Source organism: Mustela nivalis (assembly GCF_964662115.1).
Source record: "Mustela nivalis genome assembly, chromosome: 2".
In the NCBI taxonomy this organism is placed as follows: Eukaryota; Metazoa; Chordata; class Mammalia; order Carnivora; family Mustelidae; genus Mustela; species Mustela nivalis.
The window spans coordinates 164907632-164927650 of NC_139021.1; the positions used below are offsets into that span (position 1 = coordinate 164907632).

Here is a 20019-nt window from a genome sequence, read left to right on the forward strand (position 1 = left end):
TTGAATTCAGGTTAATAGAATAGATTTTCCTTTGTGAGTTTTAAAAAAAAAAAGCACGCAAACAAAAATAATCCTTTGAGACTGTGGTATTTGCTATATTCTCACACAACTAGCCTTTATAAAATCCTACAGTTGTATCACTTCTGCATGAAGACAGAACGCCGCGGTTTGGTTTGAGATCAAATAAACTCCTCGAGGCCAAGACTTTAGAGACATTATCTGTTTAATAAATATGATTGTAAAAGCAATAAACAAGAGCAAGTATACATTACACTACATAGTATTTAACAAAAAAATACATCAAAAAAGTCATTTTAAAATTAGAAGTAGTTCCGATACTATAAGAAAACTTTCTTTTTTTTTTTTTTTCTTTAAATTGGCTTCCTATAAAAATAAGTTGGCAAATGAGGGATTTCAATGCTCAGTTGGAATCCTGGAAAACACAGAACAGTTGCCAAACTGCCCATCGCTCTGAAAGTTGCTGTTTGGAACTTGTGGGGGAAAAAAAGCAAAGCAAGCCTCTGCATTTTGGACCGTGAATCCAATTAGGAATAAGGCAAAGGAGAAAATGTTGGTTGGGTAGTTCAGGGAAGAGCGTGCACAGTTTGCCTTCTGGGATTTTTGGAAAATGTTGTAATATCAGATTTCTAGCTTGCTCTGAATCTTCCCTTCCACATGCATCCCTCCCCACTCACTCCTCTGGCCTGAAGCCCACCAAACTCCTCATTGTGTTTGCACCTGCTGTTCACGAGTCGGTAGGCACTTGGGTCCCTCCCATTTGTAGGCTCTCATCACTGCCTTCTCTTTGGGATTGAGCTGGAGTGGCCGAATGTAGTGGTTCCCAAAGTTCTGTGGACATCACTGTCACCTGAAAAAGCTGGTAAAGATAGACTGCTGGGCCCTACCCCCTATAGATTCTGATTCAGTAGGTCTGCAGCCAGGGGACCCGTGATTTTCATTTCTAGGAAGTCTGAGGGGATGCTGATACTGCTCAGTCCAGACACCACGCTTTGAGAACCACAGCGCTAGATCGTAAGAACAATGAGGTCCCCTTGCCTCACTCTTCTCCTACAAGTGGAAGGGAGCTTTGAGGAGAGGCACCTGAGGGTCCCGGAGATGCTGAACGGGAGAGCTGGCCATCTGTGATCACTTTCCAAAATGCCAGGCATCTCACGTCTACCTCCATTTTTAATTAGGACTCACACATCCACTTTTCCTTCTGTCTTCTCATGTATGCTTCCATGTATCCCTTCAACAGTCATTTTTTTAATACCTACTCTAGGCAAGGCACTGTGCGAGACTAAGAGGGTTATTCCCTTTTTCATAATTTTCCAATTAAAATTAATTGAACGGCAACTCTGAGGACTCCCTGTGCTGTTTTGAGTGAGCTTCTTTTGGTTTCCAAACATTTTGTCTTCCAGATTAAACTGGGAAGGCTCCAACTGAAGCAGATCGATGAGGATGTTTCCTATGGGATAGGAAGCCTGGCAGGTGGGGGATCAATTGAGTTCTACAAACAGATGGCCGCCTCAGGCATAACCCATTTCCCAGATTCATCCTGGGCATCTTCAACCACAAAAACTTCCAAATGATTCACTTCTGATTGCAGCTTCGCTACTCTTGCCCTGCCTAAGCTACGTGAAGGCAGGGATCGCCAGAATCTTTGGGACCCCCAGGATCACCAGGACCCTGTTACCGACTGTGACTGGCCTGGGAACTTGGCCACAGAGGAGGCTGCTCTCTCTGGGTGGTTTTCAAAACTGCTTTCTCCCGTATTTTACAGTAGGCTTTGCCTAATTCTTAATCCTTCAAGGCTGCCTGCTCGACACACATTTGTTTCTTTCTTACTCTGGGTCTTCTTTCATTATTGACCTGGGCAAATGGGGATTGATTGTTCATGCTCTGAGCCAATCTGCCTTAGTTAGACCTCTACCTCCTCCCCTTTCGGCTTGCTAATTTTTCCTTTGCCAATAATAGGATACTCAGAGATCAGAGAGCATAACTGGGAAATGTCTGGAATCATTCTACATCATCAAAATCTTATCCTAATGTAAGACAAGACCCCCGTATATTCTCGGACTTTTTGACATTCTTAAATATTCAATCCATTAACCTGCTTCTTCTTCTGGTTAAAATCAGTTTTATTTTACAAATATTTTTACTGTACTGTGAGAGAACAAAAACTGGGTAACAGCAACCATTACAGAAGGAAATTGCCCTGCCACACAGGAACGCATTCGAAACATTTCTCACAAGAATATTCTGGAATCCGCACACAAGATTTTTGCTAAGGTGTGAGAATACCACTACGCATCTGTATGCTTTTTCCAGTGTATGTGGCCAGGTTTGAATTGCTTTGGATACATCAACTCTTTCACACACTTTGCGTGTTTCCAGGTGGGAAAAGGCAAGGCTATTTGGAAGAGGCAGGTTCTACAGGAAACTAAGGACATGGAGCAGAACCCTGCAGGGCAGGATGTATTGGGTCAGTGTGCAGAGGTGTAGGGAAGCTGGCATGCTGACAGATCTGAAACGTGTGTGTGGCGGGGACAAGGCCGGCAGAGGCTAGGCCAGTATTTAGGAAACACGGAGGTTAATGTCCAGAATCCAATAACATGTTTAGGAAGAAAAAGTAAGGGGAGTTGAAAGACAACTTGGAGACTGGAAGGAAGAGGTACAAAGACACCAACAGAGGATGACCGTACGAGAATAGCAAACAAATGGGGAGGCCAGACGCTGGGGAGCTGGGATGTTCTTTTCTACATAAGTTGGGGGGCAGGAACAGGAAAGCTACAAGGGAAAGCCTTTGTGATGGGAAGGGGTGGACAGGAAACAGAGATCCACTTCTGACATGCTTGCCCCCGCAGCCAGCCGGCTTTCCCTACTCTGCCTGCGTACGTGGAACTTGACCTCGCTCCTCCATCCCTGTGGCCGCTCAGAATGCAAAACACAAGCAGCCTGGTGGCCACTGCTGCCCCCCCCGGAGCTACCAGAGATAACTTAGAAAAGAAACTGGCAATGAGGCAAGTGGGACAGAGAAACAGCTCAGGGTTTCACACTCCTGTGCATGTCGTTGTGTCTTATGAAAGGGGCTGGGGCGGCTAATCCCCCCATCAGCCTCTAGGGCTAAAATTGGTGTTAAATCTAGGGCCAAGAATATTTCCAAAAACACATGCAGATTTCCTTGGCCTCTATATGTTATGAATTTTCTACAAACACGACCGATCAGAAAAAAGAGAGAGAAGAGGAAAGGGGAGGGGAGTGTTTTTCCATTAAAATAGAGCACCTGTACACTGCCCCTCCAAGCATGTTCTCAAGGTATTGTCCACATGCACAGGCTTAAAGCTAAAAACCCTTGTTGTCTGTGTCTGAAGAATTAAAAAGTCCCGATGCAGTGAGTGTTTGTTTGTCTGTCTGTTTGGATTTTGATTGTTTTTATTTTATTTGTTTGTTTGTTTTTGTTTTTACTGGCGTCCTCCATTCAAACATTTACATAGGTAGGGATTTCTTTTGTGCTTTGATTCTCAGCAACTATGGAAATACTTCCTGGCAAAATAGGAAACAGAACAACAAAGGAAAGAAAAAAAACATAGAGTTAGTGGTCATGAAGGATGGTGTACTTGACAAGAGCGAAATTCTTTCCTGATCAGCAGGTCGCCTGTAGCCTTGGGGGGTTTTCCTTAAATTGCAAATTGTGCCCCAGCAGATCCCCGCTTTGGCGTTGGAGGTGGAGTGGCGTGTCTTGCTCTTTGCAATCGGAGAGATGAGTCACCAGGTTGAGTAGAAGGGGAGGGAGGGGAGGGTAAAGCTACTCTCCTAAGAGAAAACGTGTAACACTTACTCATTTAATGACACTGACAATGGAAAGGTGTCAGAGACTGTGCAACGAGCTATGGGATTCTCCTGGTGAAGGAGGCTTTGCTACTTTAATACAGTCAACAGCGCCATGCTTCATACCCCGTGGAAATGGGATTGAAAACCAAATGACCCACAAAAATGCACTTAGAAGCTTTAGAAGTAAATAGACAGGGTGAACGCTTCTCTGGACTTGAAGACAGAAAAGGCTTTTTCTTTTGAACCTAAAGCAATTACACATTTATCACCCTGTCTCCCCAAATAAAAGCCAGCACATTGTGAACGCCGGACCCCAGATAGGGTTCCAGCTGGTATTATTATGTCTGAGACAAGCCAGGCCCTGCACTGAAATCTCACCCAGCACCATCACAGAACTCTCCCACCTCTGCTTAAAGAGAGGGCTGTTTCTCCATTTAGGTGCTCCTTTCCTGTTCCAAGTCACTGATGAGAAATCTCAGGGAGCACCCTTCTAGAAGGTTTGGCATTCTGACATTAGAGTGAAGCACAGACAGTTATGTAGGAATGTATCCGCCTTGTTCCACAATGCAGGATTCGAGGGGGCAACAGGACAGCTTCAAGCCCTGACACTACCAGACAGGATGTAACAGGGCCAGCCATGGGTCACAGTGGCGGCCCCAGGGGTCTGTCTAACTCCCTGGAAATTTTCCTCTGCCATAGACAGTAGGGTTTAGCGATCACGCCTGGGACTCTGGACCTAGCTGTTGGATTCCCAGCTTACTTTGCAGGCATAGAGAGAGAGCGAGAGCTCTATTGATATATGATAAGGTCCACTGTAAGACTCCTGCCAGGGACAGGTGAACAGGAGGAAGAAATGTGCCCGTCGGCCCTGTAACAGGTTAACTCCCCAGGGGTCTCAGGAAACCTCACTCCTGGGGTGTTCTGCAAACTTTCTGCCTCTTGGCCTCAACATTCTTAGGTTCCATGTTTCGGGGATCGGGGACAGTTTTTAGACTCCTGCTAATAAAAAAAAATCCCAGGGTAATCAGCTTGTCCCTCTTCTATTCTGTCTCCTGATGTCGCTTCTCTACAAGCATTCTGAAACAATTTGCCCTCCAAAGAGTTGTCTTGAGGCCAGGTGGGTCTGGCCTACTCTGTCATTCCCTACCCTGCCCGGCCCTCCACATCACCTGATCTAGCCTCTGAGGCTTCCTTCTTGCACATTGTTAGAGTCAACACTCTGCTCTTTGACCATGAACATTCTGAAGCCCCGTATTTTAGAGCAAGAGATTTTGCAAGAGGAAGCATAACGTCATGAGAGAGGGAAGAAAAAAAAAACACTACATAGGAGCAAGAAGGCTTCCCCCCCCCCCCCTCATTCCAGTTGAAGGAAGCAGGGAAGGAGGCATCTTAGCTGTTTCTCTCAGGAATGTTAGAGCAGGAGAGAGTGGTTAGGTCAAGCCAGAAAGGGGTGAGACAGTGAGCGGTCGGACTGCCCCGGCCGAGCAGCGGCGGCTCCTGGGAGTCATTTACCTATGAGCTGGCATTCCACCTTCTCATCTAGCAGTTGGCCAGGCCTCCTTAGTTCAGTCTGAGGGATATGGGCCCTGCTTTCAGGGTGACTGACCCGACTGACCATCTCTCGTGCTTTCTCATTCTGCATCTGGGCATAAACATTAATCCCCGGGATCTTCCTAAAACATTAACAGACAGCATCATTGCTATGCACGGGGGACGTACATCATGGCAACACGTGCTTGCGAGCCTGTCGGGGAGAGGGGAGGGGGAGGGGCGACAAGGACAGAGGGCCTCATACCTTTTAAACTTGTAGATGACAAACACCGCCAGCCCCACGAACACCACCGACAGCAGCATCAGCATGGCGGATCCACTGTGGGTCGGAGTGAGGTCCACCAGCGGGGCTAGGGGAGAACACAAGGCATGGTCATGGGCAGGGCACGCCTGACGCCGTCAGGTGCTGATGCTCTTCACGCAGAGGCAAGGTGAGTCCCAGGAAACCCCGTGGGGCCTACGCACAGGTGCGTGTCGCGTGGCTGACATAGGGGTGGGAGGGGGCATCTGAGTCTTGGCGCAGCCCCTGGAGTGCTCCAGCTGGCCTGTGCAGGAAGGGTGGGCGGTGGGGGCCCTGGGCCCAGACTGCCCCGATTCCAGGCCTGCATTACCGCAGCCCACCCTGTGAGTCTAGGCAAGCGATTTCACCTTAATAGGCTTACGTGGCGGGAGAGTAACGGGGCGTATCTCGTGGGGCGTGTGTGAGGACCGTGTGAACACACTGACAACCGTGCTGGACGCGTATTAAGTCTCCCCTAGGGGTCAGCCTTTCTTACGAGGGCTGCTGCTCTTCTTTTGAATCAATATTTAAAACACTGTGACTATGACATTTTCCTCTACTCTGAGTGCAAGCTTTTCTCACGCGGAGCAATGCACATCCCCCCGAAGGAGCAACGGGAATATCGTGATGAAGGATCTGCTGTCTCTCACTCCGGTCCCTGCGACTGTCACGTGAGACAAAGGACCGGAGGGTACGAGCACGCTTATCTTTCCGGCACCCAGGAAACCGATGGCTAAGGGAAGATTTCACAAGAGTTGTCACCGTGGTGCAGGTGGAGGGGTGCGCGACCTCATGTCGTCTCGACGGCTTCCCGAAGCCCTGACAGCAGCCTGCGCCAGGAGCACCAGCCTCTCAGAAGCACCGACGTCTCCTCTTTGCAGCCATAAAAGATCCTCCTCCCTGGGGCGCCTGGGTGGCTCAGTGGGTTAAAGCTTCTGCCTTCGGCTCAGGTCATGATCCCAGAGTCCTGGGATCGAGCCCCACATTGGACTCTCTGCTTGGCAGGGAGCCTGCTTCCACCTCTCTGCCTACCTCTGCCTACTTGTGATCTCTCTCTCTCTCTCTGTCAAATAAATAAATAAAATATTAAAAAAAAAAAAAAGATCCTCCTCCATGCTAGACCACAGCTCTCGGGAGCATCTCTCCACCCCCAAATCCTCCTCAATCTTAGGGTCAAATCTGCCTTGCTTTAAGGACTTTGTATGCCATTAATTTGCTCCCTCTCAAAAAATGGACATGTTTGGGCACCTGGGTAGCTCAGTGGGTTAAACCCTCTGCCTTTGGCTCAGGTCATGATCCCGGGGTCCTGGGATTGAGCCCCCAATCAAGCTCTTTGCTCGGCAGGGAGCCTGCTTCCCTTCCTCTCTCTCTCTCTGCCTGCTTCTCTGCCCACTTGTTTTCTCTGTCAAATAAACTAAAATCTTAAAAAAAAAAAAATGGACATGTCGCAAAAACAGCATCGCTCAAGCATGAAAGACAAGCCACACGTACACCTTAGGAGGCCTGGGCACTGAACTTTACCTTCCCCCACTTAAGAAAGTCTGATACTCAGGAAGGTTGGTGACTTTCAAGCACCATTTTCTGTGGCTTTTCTCTGTCAGGAGCCAAGAAGGCAACGTTCTGGTCACCTGGGTGTGAGAGTTCGAGAAGAGTGGCCTGTATGCTGACGGACCCCAACAGGACTCGAGGCTGCTTCTGCTCTGTCTAGTCAGGCTACGTTCTATTACGTTCTATGATGAGACTACGTTCCAGACACTCCAGGAAACTGGAGTGCACGTTCCAGACATCAAATAGTTTTGCTGGGGAACTGGTCAAACCCTGTTGCTCAGAAAACAGGTTTAGTTGTTTTAGTAACATCAGCTTTTAGGAAGCAGGAATGTTAGGCAACCCCTGTGATCTCTCTCTCCTACGTCAAGCAGCGCTTATGCCGAGCGGGGCGGTGGGTGAGTCTGGGAGAGAGGAGGCCGCAGGGACATACCCAACGCACACGTGCTTCCAGGTCGAAATGAGAAAACCAAAGTGTCTTCCATTTACTAAGGCAAACACAGTGGCATCAGCAAAGGAGTCCAGAAATACTTCAGAACCCACACTGCAACTGACAGGATGTCACTGGGGAGGGGGGCACCTTCCATTTTTCACAGGGATTTTCGCAGCTGACTTCCACAAATGGAAGGCAGGGCTGTGGCCTCAGCCGGACAGATGAGAACTGTGAGGCTCTCACTGGTTCATGTCCTTCCAGAGGACTCGCAACGAGGAAGCGGAAGAAGGAAGACTTGAACCCGAGTCCTACCACGAACACTCATGGAGCTAATTTCAGTGGAAAATACCGGAAATTTAAAAACGTATTTCCGAGAGTGGGGATTAGGGCTAAAACTATAGTGCGAGAAGTAAATTAAGTGATCCAAGTTAAAAAATGATCAAGTCTTAAAAGGAATAGTTAGAATCATAAAGCATGCATGCTCACACTGGGGTGACACATGGGTGTACACACCTACGCTGTATGGGTACACACACATGGTGCAGGTGCATAGAGAAACATACCCAGCACCTGGCTTCAACAAACATCAACCCACAGACAATACTGTATTCTTTTTATCCACATCCAGTCCTCACAACCACAACCCTCCGTATTCTGAAGCCAATCTTAGCCATCCTGTAATTCCATCTGTAACTCTAAAAGATAAGGTCCTTCTCTCTCTGGACATTAGCACAATACTCTTATCACACGCAAGGAAATAAAAATCGGAAGACATTCTAATGCAAACTGTTAGCTTGGCAGGGAACAGATAAAGGTTCAGGGAGGGGCCTCTCTGTTTAGGAGGGCTAGAGGCGGGTTAGCTTTAGTAGCTAAACTTGTAATTCCTAGCGGCACACTCCTTGGGGATAAGCGGAGATCAGGGCTATGGAGTAACCAGGAGGGATACTAGCCTGCTTGAAAGGGTTGACATTTGAAATAAGTGGAAAAGTAAAGAGAGGAAATTGCTTTGTCCAGGGTCTTGCTAAAAGAGAAAGCAAACACACACACATACACATACACACACACACACACACACACACACACACACACTCTCTCTCTCACACTATTCCCCTTTTCTTCCCTTCCTCATCCTTTTTCCCCACATCACAAGTTTCTATCTTCAATTCTAAATCATTCCTACTTAAAGCATCATTCGTATACAAGCAGCGACAGCACTGGTAAGTAATTAGCACAATATTTTGGAAAAATGAGCTTCTGTGTTCTGAGATCTAAAGCGCGGCTGTCTGCTCCCCCTTCTCTGCATCGCTTTGTCTCTGAGGGCTCAGGCAGCCAGCAGCAGCCGGAGCAGGGTCAGACAGGACATCACTGCCCTGTGGATTCCAGGGGCTGCTTGCTGACCTGCCCCTAAATGTAAATGGGCCTATTACTGCTGCACACACCACAGCTGCATTATCTTGGTGTGCCCGACGATTAGGTGTGTTTGGGTGTATTCTGCTGAGGAATGGAAAGGGGTGATAAATGGGTTTAGCTTCTGGTGTGGAATTAGCATAAATTAATCTCTCTCCAGTTGCGGCCTAAACAAGGTAGAAGCCTGAAAGAAAATGCTGAGTGGTTGATTTGCCATTATGCACACAGAGCAAAGCAGGGATACGTCAGTACTGTAGGGGACCCCGCATTTCTTTCTTCTTCTTTTTTTAAGAGAGGGAGCAGGGGAGGGGTGGAGACAGAGACTCTAACGCAGTCTCCGTGCCCAGCCCAGAGCAGGATGTGGGGATGGACCCTTACAAGTCTGAGATCATGACCTGGAGCTGAAATCAAGGGTCGGACACTTCACTGACGAAGACACCCAGGTATCGCTACCTTCACATTTCTAAGTCTGGGTGCTGGCACACACTGTTTCTGAAATCCTGGCAGGACTCGGACATGCGCTGAATTATTGTGTTCTATTCATGAGGACCTAGGCTGATTATAAAAACAGCACCGGGTGTGGAGCCTGCTGGAGATTCTCTCTCCCCCTTTTCCCCTGTTCTTCCCCCGTCTCTAAAATAAATAAATACATCTAAGAAAAAAAAAAAGAAAATAAGAAAAAAGCTTGTAACAGTCCTGCAGGACAGAAACTCATTTAACTCACTATAGCATTTCCCAAAATCAAATGGCCACAGTCCCTTTGCAGACCAAGGTCCTGCACAACATGCTTGAGGAAATGCTTTTACCCTGAGTACCACATTCCCCTTTGCTGCAGCCTTGCCCCTTGGTTTGGTTTATTTCCAAGCTGTGAAGTCAACAATACGGGGGCATCGGCTGGGGACACCGGGCTCTTTGTGTTCATTCTTATTCGAGCAAAGGAACTTTCTTGGAGACCTTCTACCTGCCCTAGGACTCTGAAACCCCGAACTACATTTCTAATTCAGTTCTACATTTCTAATCCAGAAGTTACTGTGGTCAAGGAACTTACAGAAGCAAGTTTGCAAATGTGAATTTCTTTTCGACTCTCCTGCCTCCCAAGCAGAACTATACTGGGCTTTAAAGATTTTATTTGTTTATTTATTTTTAATTTATTTAACAGACAGAGATCACAAGTAGGCAGAGAGGCAGGCAGAGAGAGAGGAGGAAGCAGGTTCCCCACTGAGCAGAGAGCCCAATGCGGGGCTCGATCCCAGAACCCTGGGATCTCAACCTGAGTCAAAGGCAGAGGCTTTAACCCACTGAGCCAGCCACCCAGGCGCCCCTACCTACACTGGGCTTTAGTTACATGCCTTGAATATCACAAAATCCATGTGGTCTGCAATGTCTCCAGAAATTAAAATGATATGGGAATGGCACAAAGTTTATTTAGGAAACAGAAAGAGTGGGGTGCCTGGATGACTAAGCATCTGCCTTTGGCTCAGGTCATGATCTCCAGGGCCTGGGATCTAGTTGGGCTCCCTGCTAAGTGGAGAGTCTGCTGCTCTCCCTCTGGCCCTTCCCCTGCTGTTCTCTTTCTGTCTCAAATAAATAAATAACACCTTGAAAATAAAAAAAGAAAGAAAGAAAGAAAGAAGAAAGCAAGAAAAAAAGAAAGAAAGAAAGAAAACAGAAAAAAAACAAAGGGTTTTCACTTACAAAGCTCTCTTTCCTGGCCAACAGGCCTTTCTGTTGGTTCAAATCCAAACAGAATCATGAGAGTCTTGAGGACTGCCACTCCTGGCTAGGATAAAGCCGTGATCCTGCAGGCCTAAGGGCCGGACAGTGTGAGAATGACTAGTGAAGCATTGTGGCTCGTTTGAAAGGGAAGATGAGTCTTCAAGAACATTGAGTCATGCAGTTTAGGTCACTTGGCCAAGTCATGACAACTCTGGGTACCTCAAAGACCAAACATATTACAGTAATTGACAGACAGGAGGAGAAAGATGTTTTCTAGAAATCCTGCTTACCAATTTGGCAAGTGTTTCTCAAAGTAGAAGTTTACAGACTACCTGAATCAGAAGCATCCTGGAGAATGTGTGAAAATGCAGTCTCCCAAGCTTCACTTGAGGAAAAAAAAAATTACATCTCTGAGAATCATTCCCAGAAATCTGCACGTGTCCCATGCTACAAATGTCATGGTGACGTGTGCCAGTTTGAGAGCACTGCATGTTAGGACCCACCTACCACCCTTCCTAAAACATCCAGTACTTATCTTAGAGTGTGTCTGACCTTTATATTCTCTGGGTCACTAAAAACAAAAGAAGAACATACCCTTCGATTACTACTTGTAGCTTAATCTGGGTATGACTTCAGGAGAGCCTGCTAGACTACGTAAAAGCATTTCAAGTCTCCCCTAAGAGCGTGGTGGAGATTGGCTGCATTGCTGGATCAATTTTCTACCTTACTCTGTGCCCAAGCCTTTCACATTCTAAGTCTGAAGCTTTTCGCACCAAGAGGTGAAACCTGCTTCCTCATCCCTTGAATCGGGGCTAGGGCGACAATAGCATGTGGCCATGGGAGGACACGGGAATGAGGGTGTGCCAATCATGAGTTTCAAGGCCTCTGCACTTTTGCTTTCTCTCTTGGAATCCTGTCATTGTTACGTATGAACACGTGCAGAATAGCCTGATCAAGCATGACAGACCACATGGAGAAGAATTTAATTATCCTAATCAAGGCTGTTCTAGAAGACACCAAACATCTTGGACACCAGAAGACTAAGACCAGTAGAACCCCCTACCCAAGGACCCACAGCTGATGGCAGACACACAATGAGCACAGATAAAACCAGGACCATCCAACTGATCCACAGACTCAACAGCAACTCACTGTTAAGCCAGTAAATTTCGGGGTGGTCTTTATTACACAGCAATAGCTTATGATACCTTCTCTATTCAAAATTCTTCTCTTTCAATTGGTTAAACACCTGATTCGCAATTCTTATGTTTGGGCTCTACATTACTCAGTTCTTGCTATGGACCTCTGCCCTTACTGGCAGAGAGGCAGGATATAAGTAAGATAATCCTAACTATTCTGTCCTAAACCAGAACAGGAATGCTATTAAAGTTTATGCACACACTATAGATATAATCCAGAACAGTCCCCATCACTCTAGATATAAGACAATTAGTGTCTAAAAGGTAGCTTGTCCTAGATTGTGGTGTCTTTGTCTTTTACGTGTGTTCTCCTGCCTTCTATTTCTTGCCAATTTCTATGGACTATGTGCCTTGCCTTCCCCTTGGGGAACTGTATCTGGTGCATCCTAACTACTTATTACTTCTACCTATTTCCCATGTGATGCATGTTTGTACCCTTTCTCTGAATGGTTCATCTGATAACTCCCCCTTAACCATTTTCCACCCAAGAGTTTCTAGAAACACCTCAGCTGGTGTTTCTTACCAACTCAGGCCAGTTACCAGGTAGATATTGAACACTTTTTTTATGGGTCCAGAAAAACCTTAGAAAAAAACGATGAAGAAAGAATTAAAGCTAAAGAGCAACCTCGGTGCTGGACCCTGGTATATTTATGGAAGTATCACATTCAGGTAACTGCACTGGCGAAAGGGGTATATTTAAATATCTTGGCATCTGTTCTTACTTGCCATAACACCATAATGGCTTAGTAGTTGTCAGAAGCCAGTGGATCCACATGATGTGAAAAGCCTAAACATTTGCAGAGGGAAAATACACACACACACATACACTCACATTTATATATAAATATATTTATAATTATCTATAAATATATATATTTTAATCTGGGGCAAAAAAGTCGAAGGAAAAATACTACCAGGGCGACTATATTCACAAAGACTTATAAATAATAACTGTGTAGATAACAAGGCAACCAGAGACTAAAGGGACACGATGAATTTATTGGCTGTGGAAGAATTTCACTAGTACTAATTTCATCCCTAAATGGAAAATGCTACTGCAACAATTTATTTCACTTTACAGTTCAGAGCCCCACAACTCCACAATGTGGCATCTGCCTGCAGAATGATGTGGCTTAGATGATACTATATTTTCTAAAGCTTCTCGACTAATGCTAATTTTGCCTTCAAGTGGAAAGGATCTTTCTCAACGTGAAACTGTCAGGCAGAATTCATGATGTACCCTGACCTAGGCTGAAATTCTGGTTCTTCCTCCCCTCCCACATTTACTCATAACATATCCAAGGGTAGCCACTGAAGCCCTTTAACTGAAGTCTCTAATATACAGAGACTGAATAGAGACTGAAGTCTCTAATATATCCGTGATAATATCTTTTTATTAAACCAAAAAAAAACAAAGAAAGAAAGAAATTGAACCAGTCAGCAGCAACCACAGAGGGCCAAGATCACACAAGATAACAATTTTATTAAAAACCCACGCATACCCTTGACAAAGGACAGCTTTCCTAAACCCAACAGTTTAAATCAGGGGACTGTTAGACAGACAGGAGAGGTTGGGAGGTTACCGTGTATTAATTTTTTTTTTTTTAATTCAAACTGGAATTTGAATCTCTTCCTTTGAGAAATATTAACCTTTCACATTTTTTATCATACATATCCAAGTCTCCAAAAAGCAGAGACCCCACTGGAAAGCCAAAGGCTATAGAGCACCCTTATTCTCACACACATGTAAAACCACAGGGAGATGCAGATGGATCATTTTCTGCTCACACTAGCACATTAATAGCATCTAGATAATATAATTTGTTCAACTTTCATAAAACTCATGGCTATTCAATTACATCTGCCACTAAGATTCTAGTTCACACTTTAATCATTTTTCAACCGCCTCACGGCCACAGCTCTTGGCTGGCCTTTGCCATTCATCTAGATTATGGATAGAGGAGATCTCAGATTTGGAGATATGTTCCTTTTTTTTTTTTTTTTTTTTTTTTCTCCTTCCTCCCACTCTCGGCTACCCGTTCTGCCAATTAGGTTGGCTCCAGATACGCGGAAAAATTAGATTTTAATGTTTATTACTAATTTCCTCCTGCACTTAATATCACAGACTCTTTTTTTGTTAAATGCATGCCTTTCCTTTAGTGGATGCCCTGAGCTGTAAATAGGATTTATTGCTGGTGATAGCCATGTGCACGTGCACCTCCCCTTGTTGTGCAGATGGAGTTGTGTCTGTGCAGTGTTCTGCTGGAGAGGCTGGTGAGCATGGGGGACAGGCCTGGCTGTACCTGTCTCACTGGGGGAACTTGTGAAAAATGCAGATTTCCGGATATGACTCCTTGGGATTCAGATTCAGGGTATGTGCAGGGAGACCTGAAAAATCTCTATTTTTGTGAAGCTGCTGAAATCATTGCGATGTAGAGTCAGGTCAAGAACAGCTGCTTTGGGGCACCTGGGTGGCTCAGCTGAAGCCTCTGCCTTCAGCTCAGGTCATGATCTCAGGATCTGGGATCAAGCCCCGCATTGGGCTCTCTGCTCAGCAGGGAGCCTGCTTCTCCCTCTCTCTCTCTCTATCAGCCTCTCTGGCTCCTTGTGATCTCTCTCTGTCAAATAAATAAATAAAACTAAAAAAAAAAAAAAAAAAAGAACAGCTGCTTTATCGCTTTATCACTGGGATGGTCTACACTAGCTTGTATGGAGTCTTTCCAACCATACCTGTTTTGAGGGAAGGATCAGTTCCAGCCCTTCTAGCTCTTCAGCAACTCTGTGGAGCAGCCCCTACCAGCTAAATTTCAGTATATTTGTCCAATAAATCACTGCAGTGAAATGCAAATCATCCCCATAGTCCTGTTGTTTGTAATTTAGTATGAATCAATCTGGTTAGATGTTGTGTTCTAAATAAGATGTCAGTGTTACCCCTTGCTTGCTGGCTGAGTAATTTTCATTCTCGTGCAGAGGCTCATCTCTTCTACCTTGAAAGAGCTGACACATTTTTAAGTTGCTTTCCTCTACTTTCACTCTCAAATATAAACACCGAATTTACTCAGGACCATGGGTCCTCACAGCACCAAAGATACAGGGTGTGAAGTAGCTTGGGAGATTTGTACCAGAATCAGGGCTTTGATCTATCCATTGTCAGCAGATCCTTTCTACCCAGGAACCTGCTAAAAGGTGGCAAATCAAAGCTCTGAGTTGAATGTCTAGTCTGCTCCTGGGCTCACCTGAGTTTCAACCACTTATTTCCAGCCTCCAGATGGGGTTTTCCACTCCTACGCTTGATGACGTCAAACCCAACACGAACCACTCATCTGTGGCAACCAAAAAAAGGGGCTCCTACTTCTAGTCTCCATCGCTATCAGATAAATTACCATCTCTTCTTCCCTCTTGGGTTGAAAAGGTCTTATAAAATGCACTGATACTTCGTTAAAGAGAGAAAGAATTATTGACTGTTGCCCAAACTTATTATTTAAAAATCCCTTCCATCTGCCCCTTCTTTCCTTTTCCATATTCAACATTCTTGGTAATTTCAAGAATGCAGTAATGAGGGTTGTCTCACTAGTCTGTGTGGACGATGAGTAACCATTTATAATATGAATAGAGTATCAAATAATGGCAGATTTGACTTCCTGAATTTATCCCTCTCTCTTTCTTCTGCTCATACTTTCACCTTCAGGAGATACACCAATTAGGAGTATTTAAGGATATATCTCTAGACACCCCAAACCATGTCAAACTGTGTATCACTTTGTTCAGAAATCACATGTCACTTTGCTTTGCCTCTGCTCAACATAGCCCCTCAAGGCCTCAACGTGGCATGGTTATTTTCTCTTTCCTTGGCAAATTCAGATTCAACATAAAGGCTCATCTTTCTTGAGCTTTCTGCATGGAATATTCTCCTTCCTCTTTATTTAGAATTAGTAAAGTTTCGTGCAAATCATTTTTGTGCCTCAGGTCGAGCCAGTGTGGAGTGAGTGAAGGCGTAATTGCAAAGTGAGGCACAGGAGCCTGTGAAGAAGAGATGATAAACTGGAAACAGACCTCACCTTTGAGTAAATTCCAAGTTACTAGGGGCAATGAGAAAACTATTGGCATTTCGAGGGTATTTTCTTAACAGCTTAGGTTTGTTTTTCCATAAGTACCTGCAGAGATCAAATGCTCTGCATTAGATGTGAAGACGTCCTGCGATTCTTACTGGAAAAACTCTCCCTAGGGTGACATCATAGCTCTTAAAGTGTGGAAGAGTATAGATAAACAAAAATATTACAAATTAAAATATTGAAGGCCAGGGTAAAGGCATAGATGAGAGAGAGCTCCAGGGAGATGTCACAAAAGATGTGAAAAAGGTCTGGTTTGATAAGGTCAGGAGAGTGCAATTGAAGGTGTTGACCCTGAGCTCCGCCATTAGTGAGGCCGTTCTTCCATGTGGGGAAACACTCCCGCCAGTGACCAAAGCAAGGAGATGAAGGCTGAAACACAGACTTGCCACAGGGTCCTTCAGGAATAGCTCTCCTTCTCACTGCATCTCTAGGTTCTCTTATTCCGAGATACAGAACTCTAATTTTTCTTCAACCTGCTCATTTCCCACAATGTGCATACAAACAACTATCCCACTTCCTGAAGGGATTCCTGATGTAAGAGAAACATGAGATGCATTTTCCTCAGATGCTTGTTGGGTACATGAAGGCAAGTCTCCCCTCACCAGTTGTTTGGTAAGAAGCAGCATGTCAGGGAGCAGGTTCGCAATTGAGCAAACTGAACCTAAAGGTTAACGGAGGGAATGGGATTTTGAATATATCTGACGACACACCTAATTACTTACAAAAGTCACAGTTACTGAGCACCGGAGACGTGTGTTCTCTACGAGGTACAATGGTTACCATCATCATCCTCAGACAAATATAGGTTTTAAAAATCCATGTAGGCTCCGAGAAGAGATAGATGGTAAGAAGAGTAAAAGTGGTTTTTTTCTAGTAAAGTCTCTAGAAAGACACCACGTAAATGCTGGCCCTGAGCTGACCCTTAAAATACAAAGAGACAAGAGATGGAGAGAGGGGGTGGATGGGGGAAGAGTATTTCGCTTGGGAATAGCATGAGGAAAGGTACACTTCAGTCAGAACACCAGCATTTCTAGTCAAGGGCCTGGCTTGATCGATTTGTACCCCCGTTCCCCTCTCTCTGGGCTGTGTAACGTCATGATCTTTGTCTGCTAAACACAGATGCTTTCAGGTCCCCAAAGCCGAAAAGAGCTTATGCAGGTCCCAGCCCTCCCTCAACTTTTCCTTAAGGGCTTCTCATTCTCACCCTATTCATACGTAATTTCAAATCCCTTTTTTCCACAAAGAGAATTTCAGAAACATTCATTGTTGAGTGGGCAAGCTCTCAGGAGGAACTGAAGAGAAAGGGAGAAGCTTGGAATCAGGAAGAACAAAACAAGGACTGGTTCCAAGTTGAGATCCGTGTAGACAACCAAAGCTAACGAATTCCCAGGTAGAACGTGGGCGAACAGCCTACATCCAGTCTCTCATGACGTCCAGACCGAGAAGTGCTTACCTAGTGCTCCCATAAAAGCAAACAGGGAACTGAATTTGAAAAACAAAATAAGGCCAGTAAATTCCTGAAAGAAGACAGCTCTTTCTCCTTGGAGACAAAACAAATTATGCACTGCCTCTCTCACTAGCAACACACTCTGGCTCAAACATTTTTAAAAGAAGGCTGCCGAACATCTGCTGGGCAATTAATGGGATGCAGCAGCGGCTGTAATGGTCCCTGGGAAGGTATTAGCAATCCTGCTTATGAGACATGAAATGTTGCAAACAGTGGTCCTTTTCCTTTTTTTTTTTTTTTTTTTTTTTTTAATTTTTATGTCCTCCTGCCTGTAGGAGATATGAAAAGAAGGGAAAAGGAGTGAGGTAGAAGTTCGGCATCAAATATTCTTCCTCACTGTTTCCTCTTTGCCCCACGTATCTTCATCCTTCTCTTCCCAGCCAAACAGGAGTGTGCTGATTTTAACTTAATCAGAGAAAGTGTGGCAAGTGTCTCAATCCATTATCTCCGACCCAGTGTGCCATTTTTTCTAAGTGTGAGAGAATTTCCCCCAGTGTCTTGGTAGACCCAATCTACTACTCTGCTCAAATAGTTTACAACAATCAGATGGCCAAGGCTGACTTAGGGCACTCTCCTGATGGCTAGGGCCAACTTAGGGGCACTCCCAGGGAACCAGATCCCTCACATGCTTCCCTCTTCACCAGAGGCACCGAAGAGAGCCCATCTTCACAAAAGCCTTGTCTTTTGTAGTGACAGTCAGGCTGAGAGTGACGCTGCACCTGTGGGTATGACCAACTCTACTGCTCTTGTGAAGAACATGGCAACACTCAACACAGCCCAAGTTTCCTCTTCCATTATTCCCTCAGCCCTTGATGTCCTCTCCCTTTACTCGTCAAACTGGAGCTGATTATTCACATATAAGTCCATCTGTACTCTACGAGCCAGTCATGATACTGATCAATATCATTGATCAGCATCAATATCATTGATCAGTATCATCATCAATAATACCAGCTGATCAAGGTTTGGAATTATCCTGCCATAAAGTCCTACTATCCAATCTGACAGAGAAGAACCCTGAACAACGCACAATGGTTGGAAGTCAAAAGACTTCTCCCTTTCTCCCAAATGCATAGTCACTGGGGTTTTGCCTCAAACTATTTTTTAATTTTAGTCTCTCGATAATCTTTCATCATACGGATCTCCATTGTGGGAAGTCTTCAAATATCAGTGTGTTTACATGAGTTCCCAGTTAACATACCTTCTTCGGGCCACCCTCTTCTTCCCGGAGATCTGAGTCCTGTTCCCCAAGTTCCCAGGGATGGAATGAACCGTGAACATTAATTGGAGAAGTTTTCCAGATCTTCCCAACCTTGCCATCTGGAACTTACAGTGGTGAAATTAACCGTTCATGGTTACCAGGAATGGACTTTCCTTCCCACGGGGAACTATGAATCCCACACTGATGGCTTTACTGGTCTTTCCTGTTATCTGTTTCCCTGGCCAAGCCCTGGCTAAACAAGTTTTAGCTCATTACCACTTTTTTGATCCCTATTTTTTTTTTTTTTTTTAAGTCTGATCCCAGCTCTACCAGGCACCACTTACAGGAACGCTTCCTTCAGTAACATTGAAAATAAGGTTCCAAATTCAGCAAGATATTCTGAACCATTTCCGGCATGTGATGTGAAAAACAGTTAAATAAAAATCCGGCACATGAAATAACAGAAGATGAATATGGGGATATGGGAGGAAGCCTAGGTAGGAAATGCAGGTGGCCTTCAGAGCTGGATGGGCAGGGTTAGTTCTCTATCTCATTTAACCTACGAGGGTCCCCTTTCCTGGTAAACAGTAAGGGAGTCTTTTCTAATAAATCAAGCTAACCCATAGCAATTATGTTGCCTAAAGATAGTGTTCACATAGAAGCTGTCTAGCTGTAAAGCAAATTTTGACTACAAAGGATGGGATAGTTGGCCACATCCCTGCAAATCCAGAATTCAGTATGGAACATCAGGCTCAGATGTTTTTAACCTCTGGAATGAAAGGGAACAAGTAGCTCCAGCTATTGGAGGAGAGGCTGATAAGGTTCAGTCCGCCACCTCAACAGGCTGGGCTGTCTAATTAAATTAATCAGTGGATCTATTTAAAACAATTTCAAGTTGTTACTTGCCACTCATTTGAAAAATCTGTCAGTGGCTTGGCTATCAGGATGACTATAGCTGATGCTTTTGAACTTTGTTTTCCAATACAACCCGCCCTGTGTAATTGCCATGTGTCACCAATGTCCACCAAAGACTGAAGGTCAACCTTTTGGTAGGAAACAGCTAACCTAGATCATCAAATGCCCTGAGATAACTTGGCAGCTTTCTTTCATGCCTTAGGCTTAAAGGTTGCTCTCACAGGTCTTGCATAATTCTCTATGTTCTCACACTTTCTCCTTCTCTTCATGGTATGTTCACCAGCAGTACAACTCAGAAAGTAGCGTTTATTACTTTGTT

At 45.0% G+C, this 20019-nt stretch overlaps 1 protein-coding gene across 4 annotated transcripts in view; it reads right to left on the reverse strand.

Moving 5' to 3' along the window:
* Positions 1-205: 205 nt before the first annotated feature.
* The window catches only part of SORCS1 (sortilin related VPS10 domain containing receptor 1), a 505841-nt gene continuing 486027 nt past the window's right edge, over positions 206-20019 (reverse strand). The window contains exons 25-27 of one of the 4 annotated variants that reach the window (XM_082714244.1): positions 5630-5735; positions 5347-5507; positions 206-3546 (exon numbers count right to left, since the gene is read on the reverse strand). In XM_082714244.1, the coding sequence (XP_082570370.1) occupies positions 3482-3546; positions 5347-5507; positions 5630-5735 (332 nt within the window). In that variant the 3' untranslated portion in view covers positions 206-3481. Of the gene's footprint in view, positions 3817-5346; positions 5508-5629; positions 5736-20019 lie in introns of all 4 variants that reach the window. The other 3 variants (XM_082714245.1, XM_082714247.1, XM_082714246.1) reach the window with 3 other exon arrangements.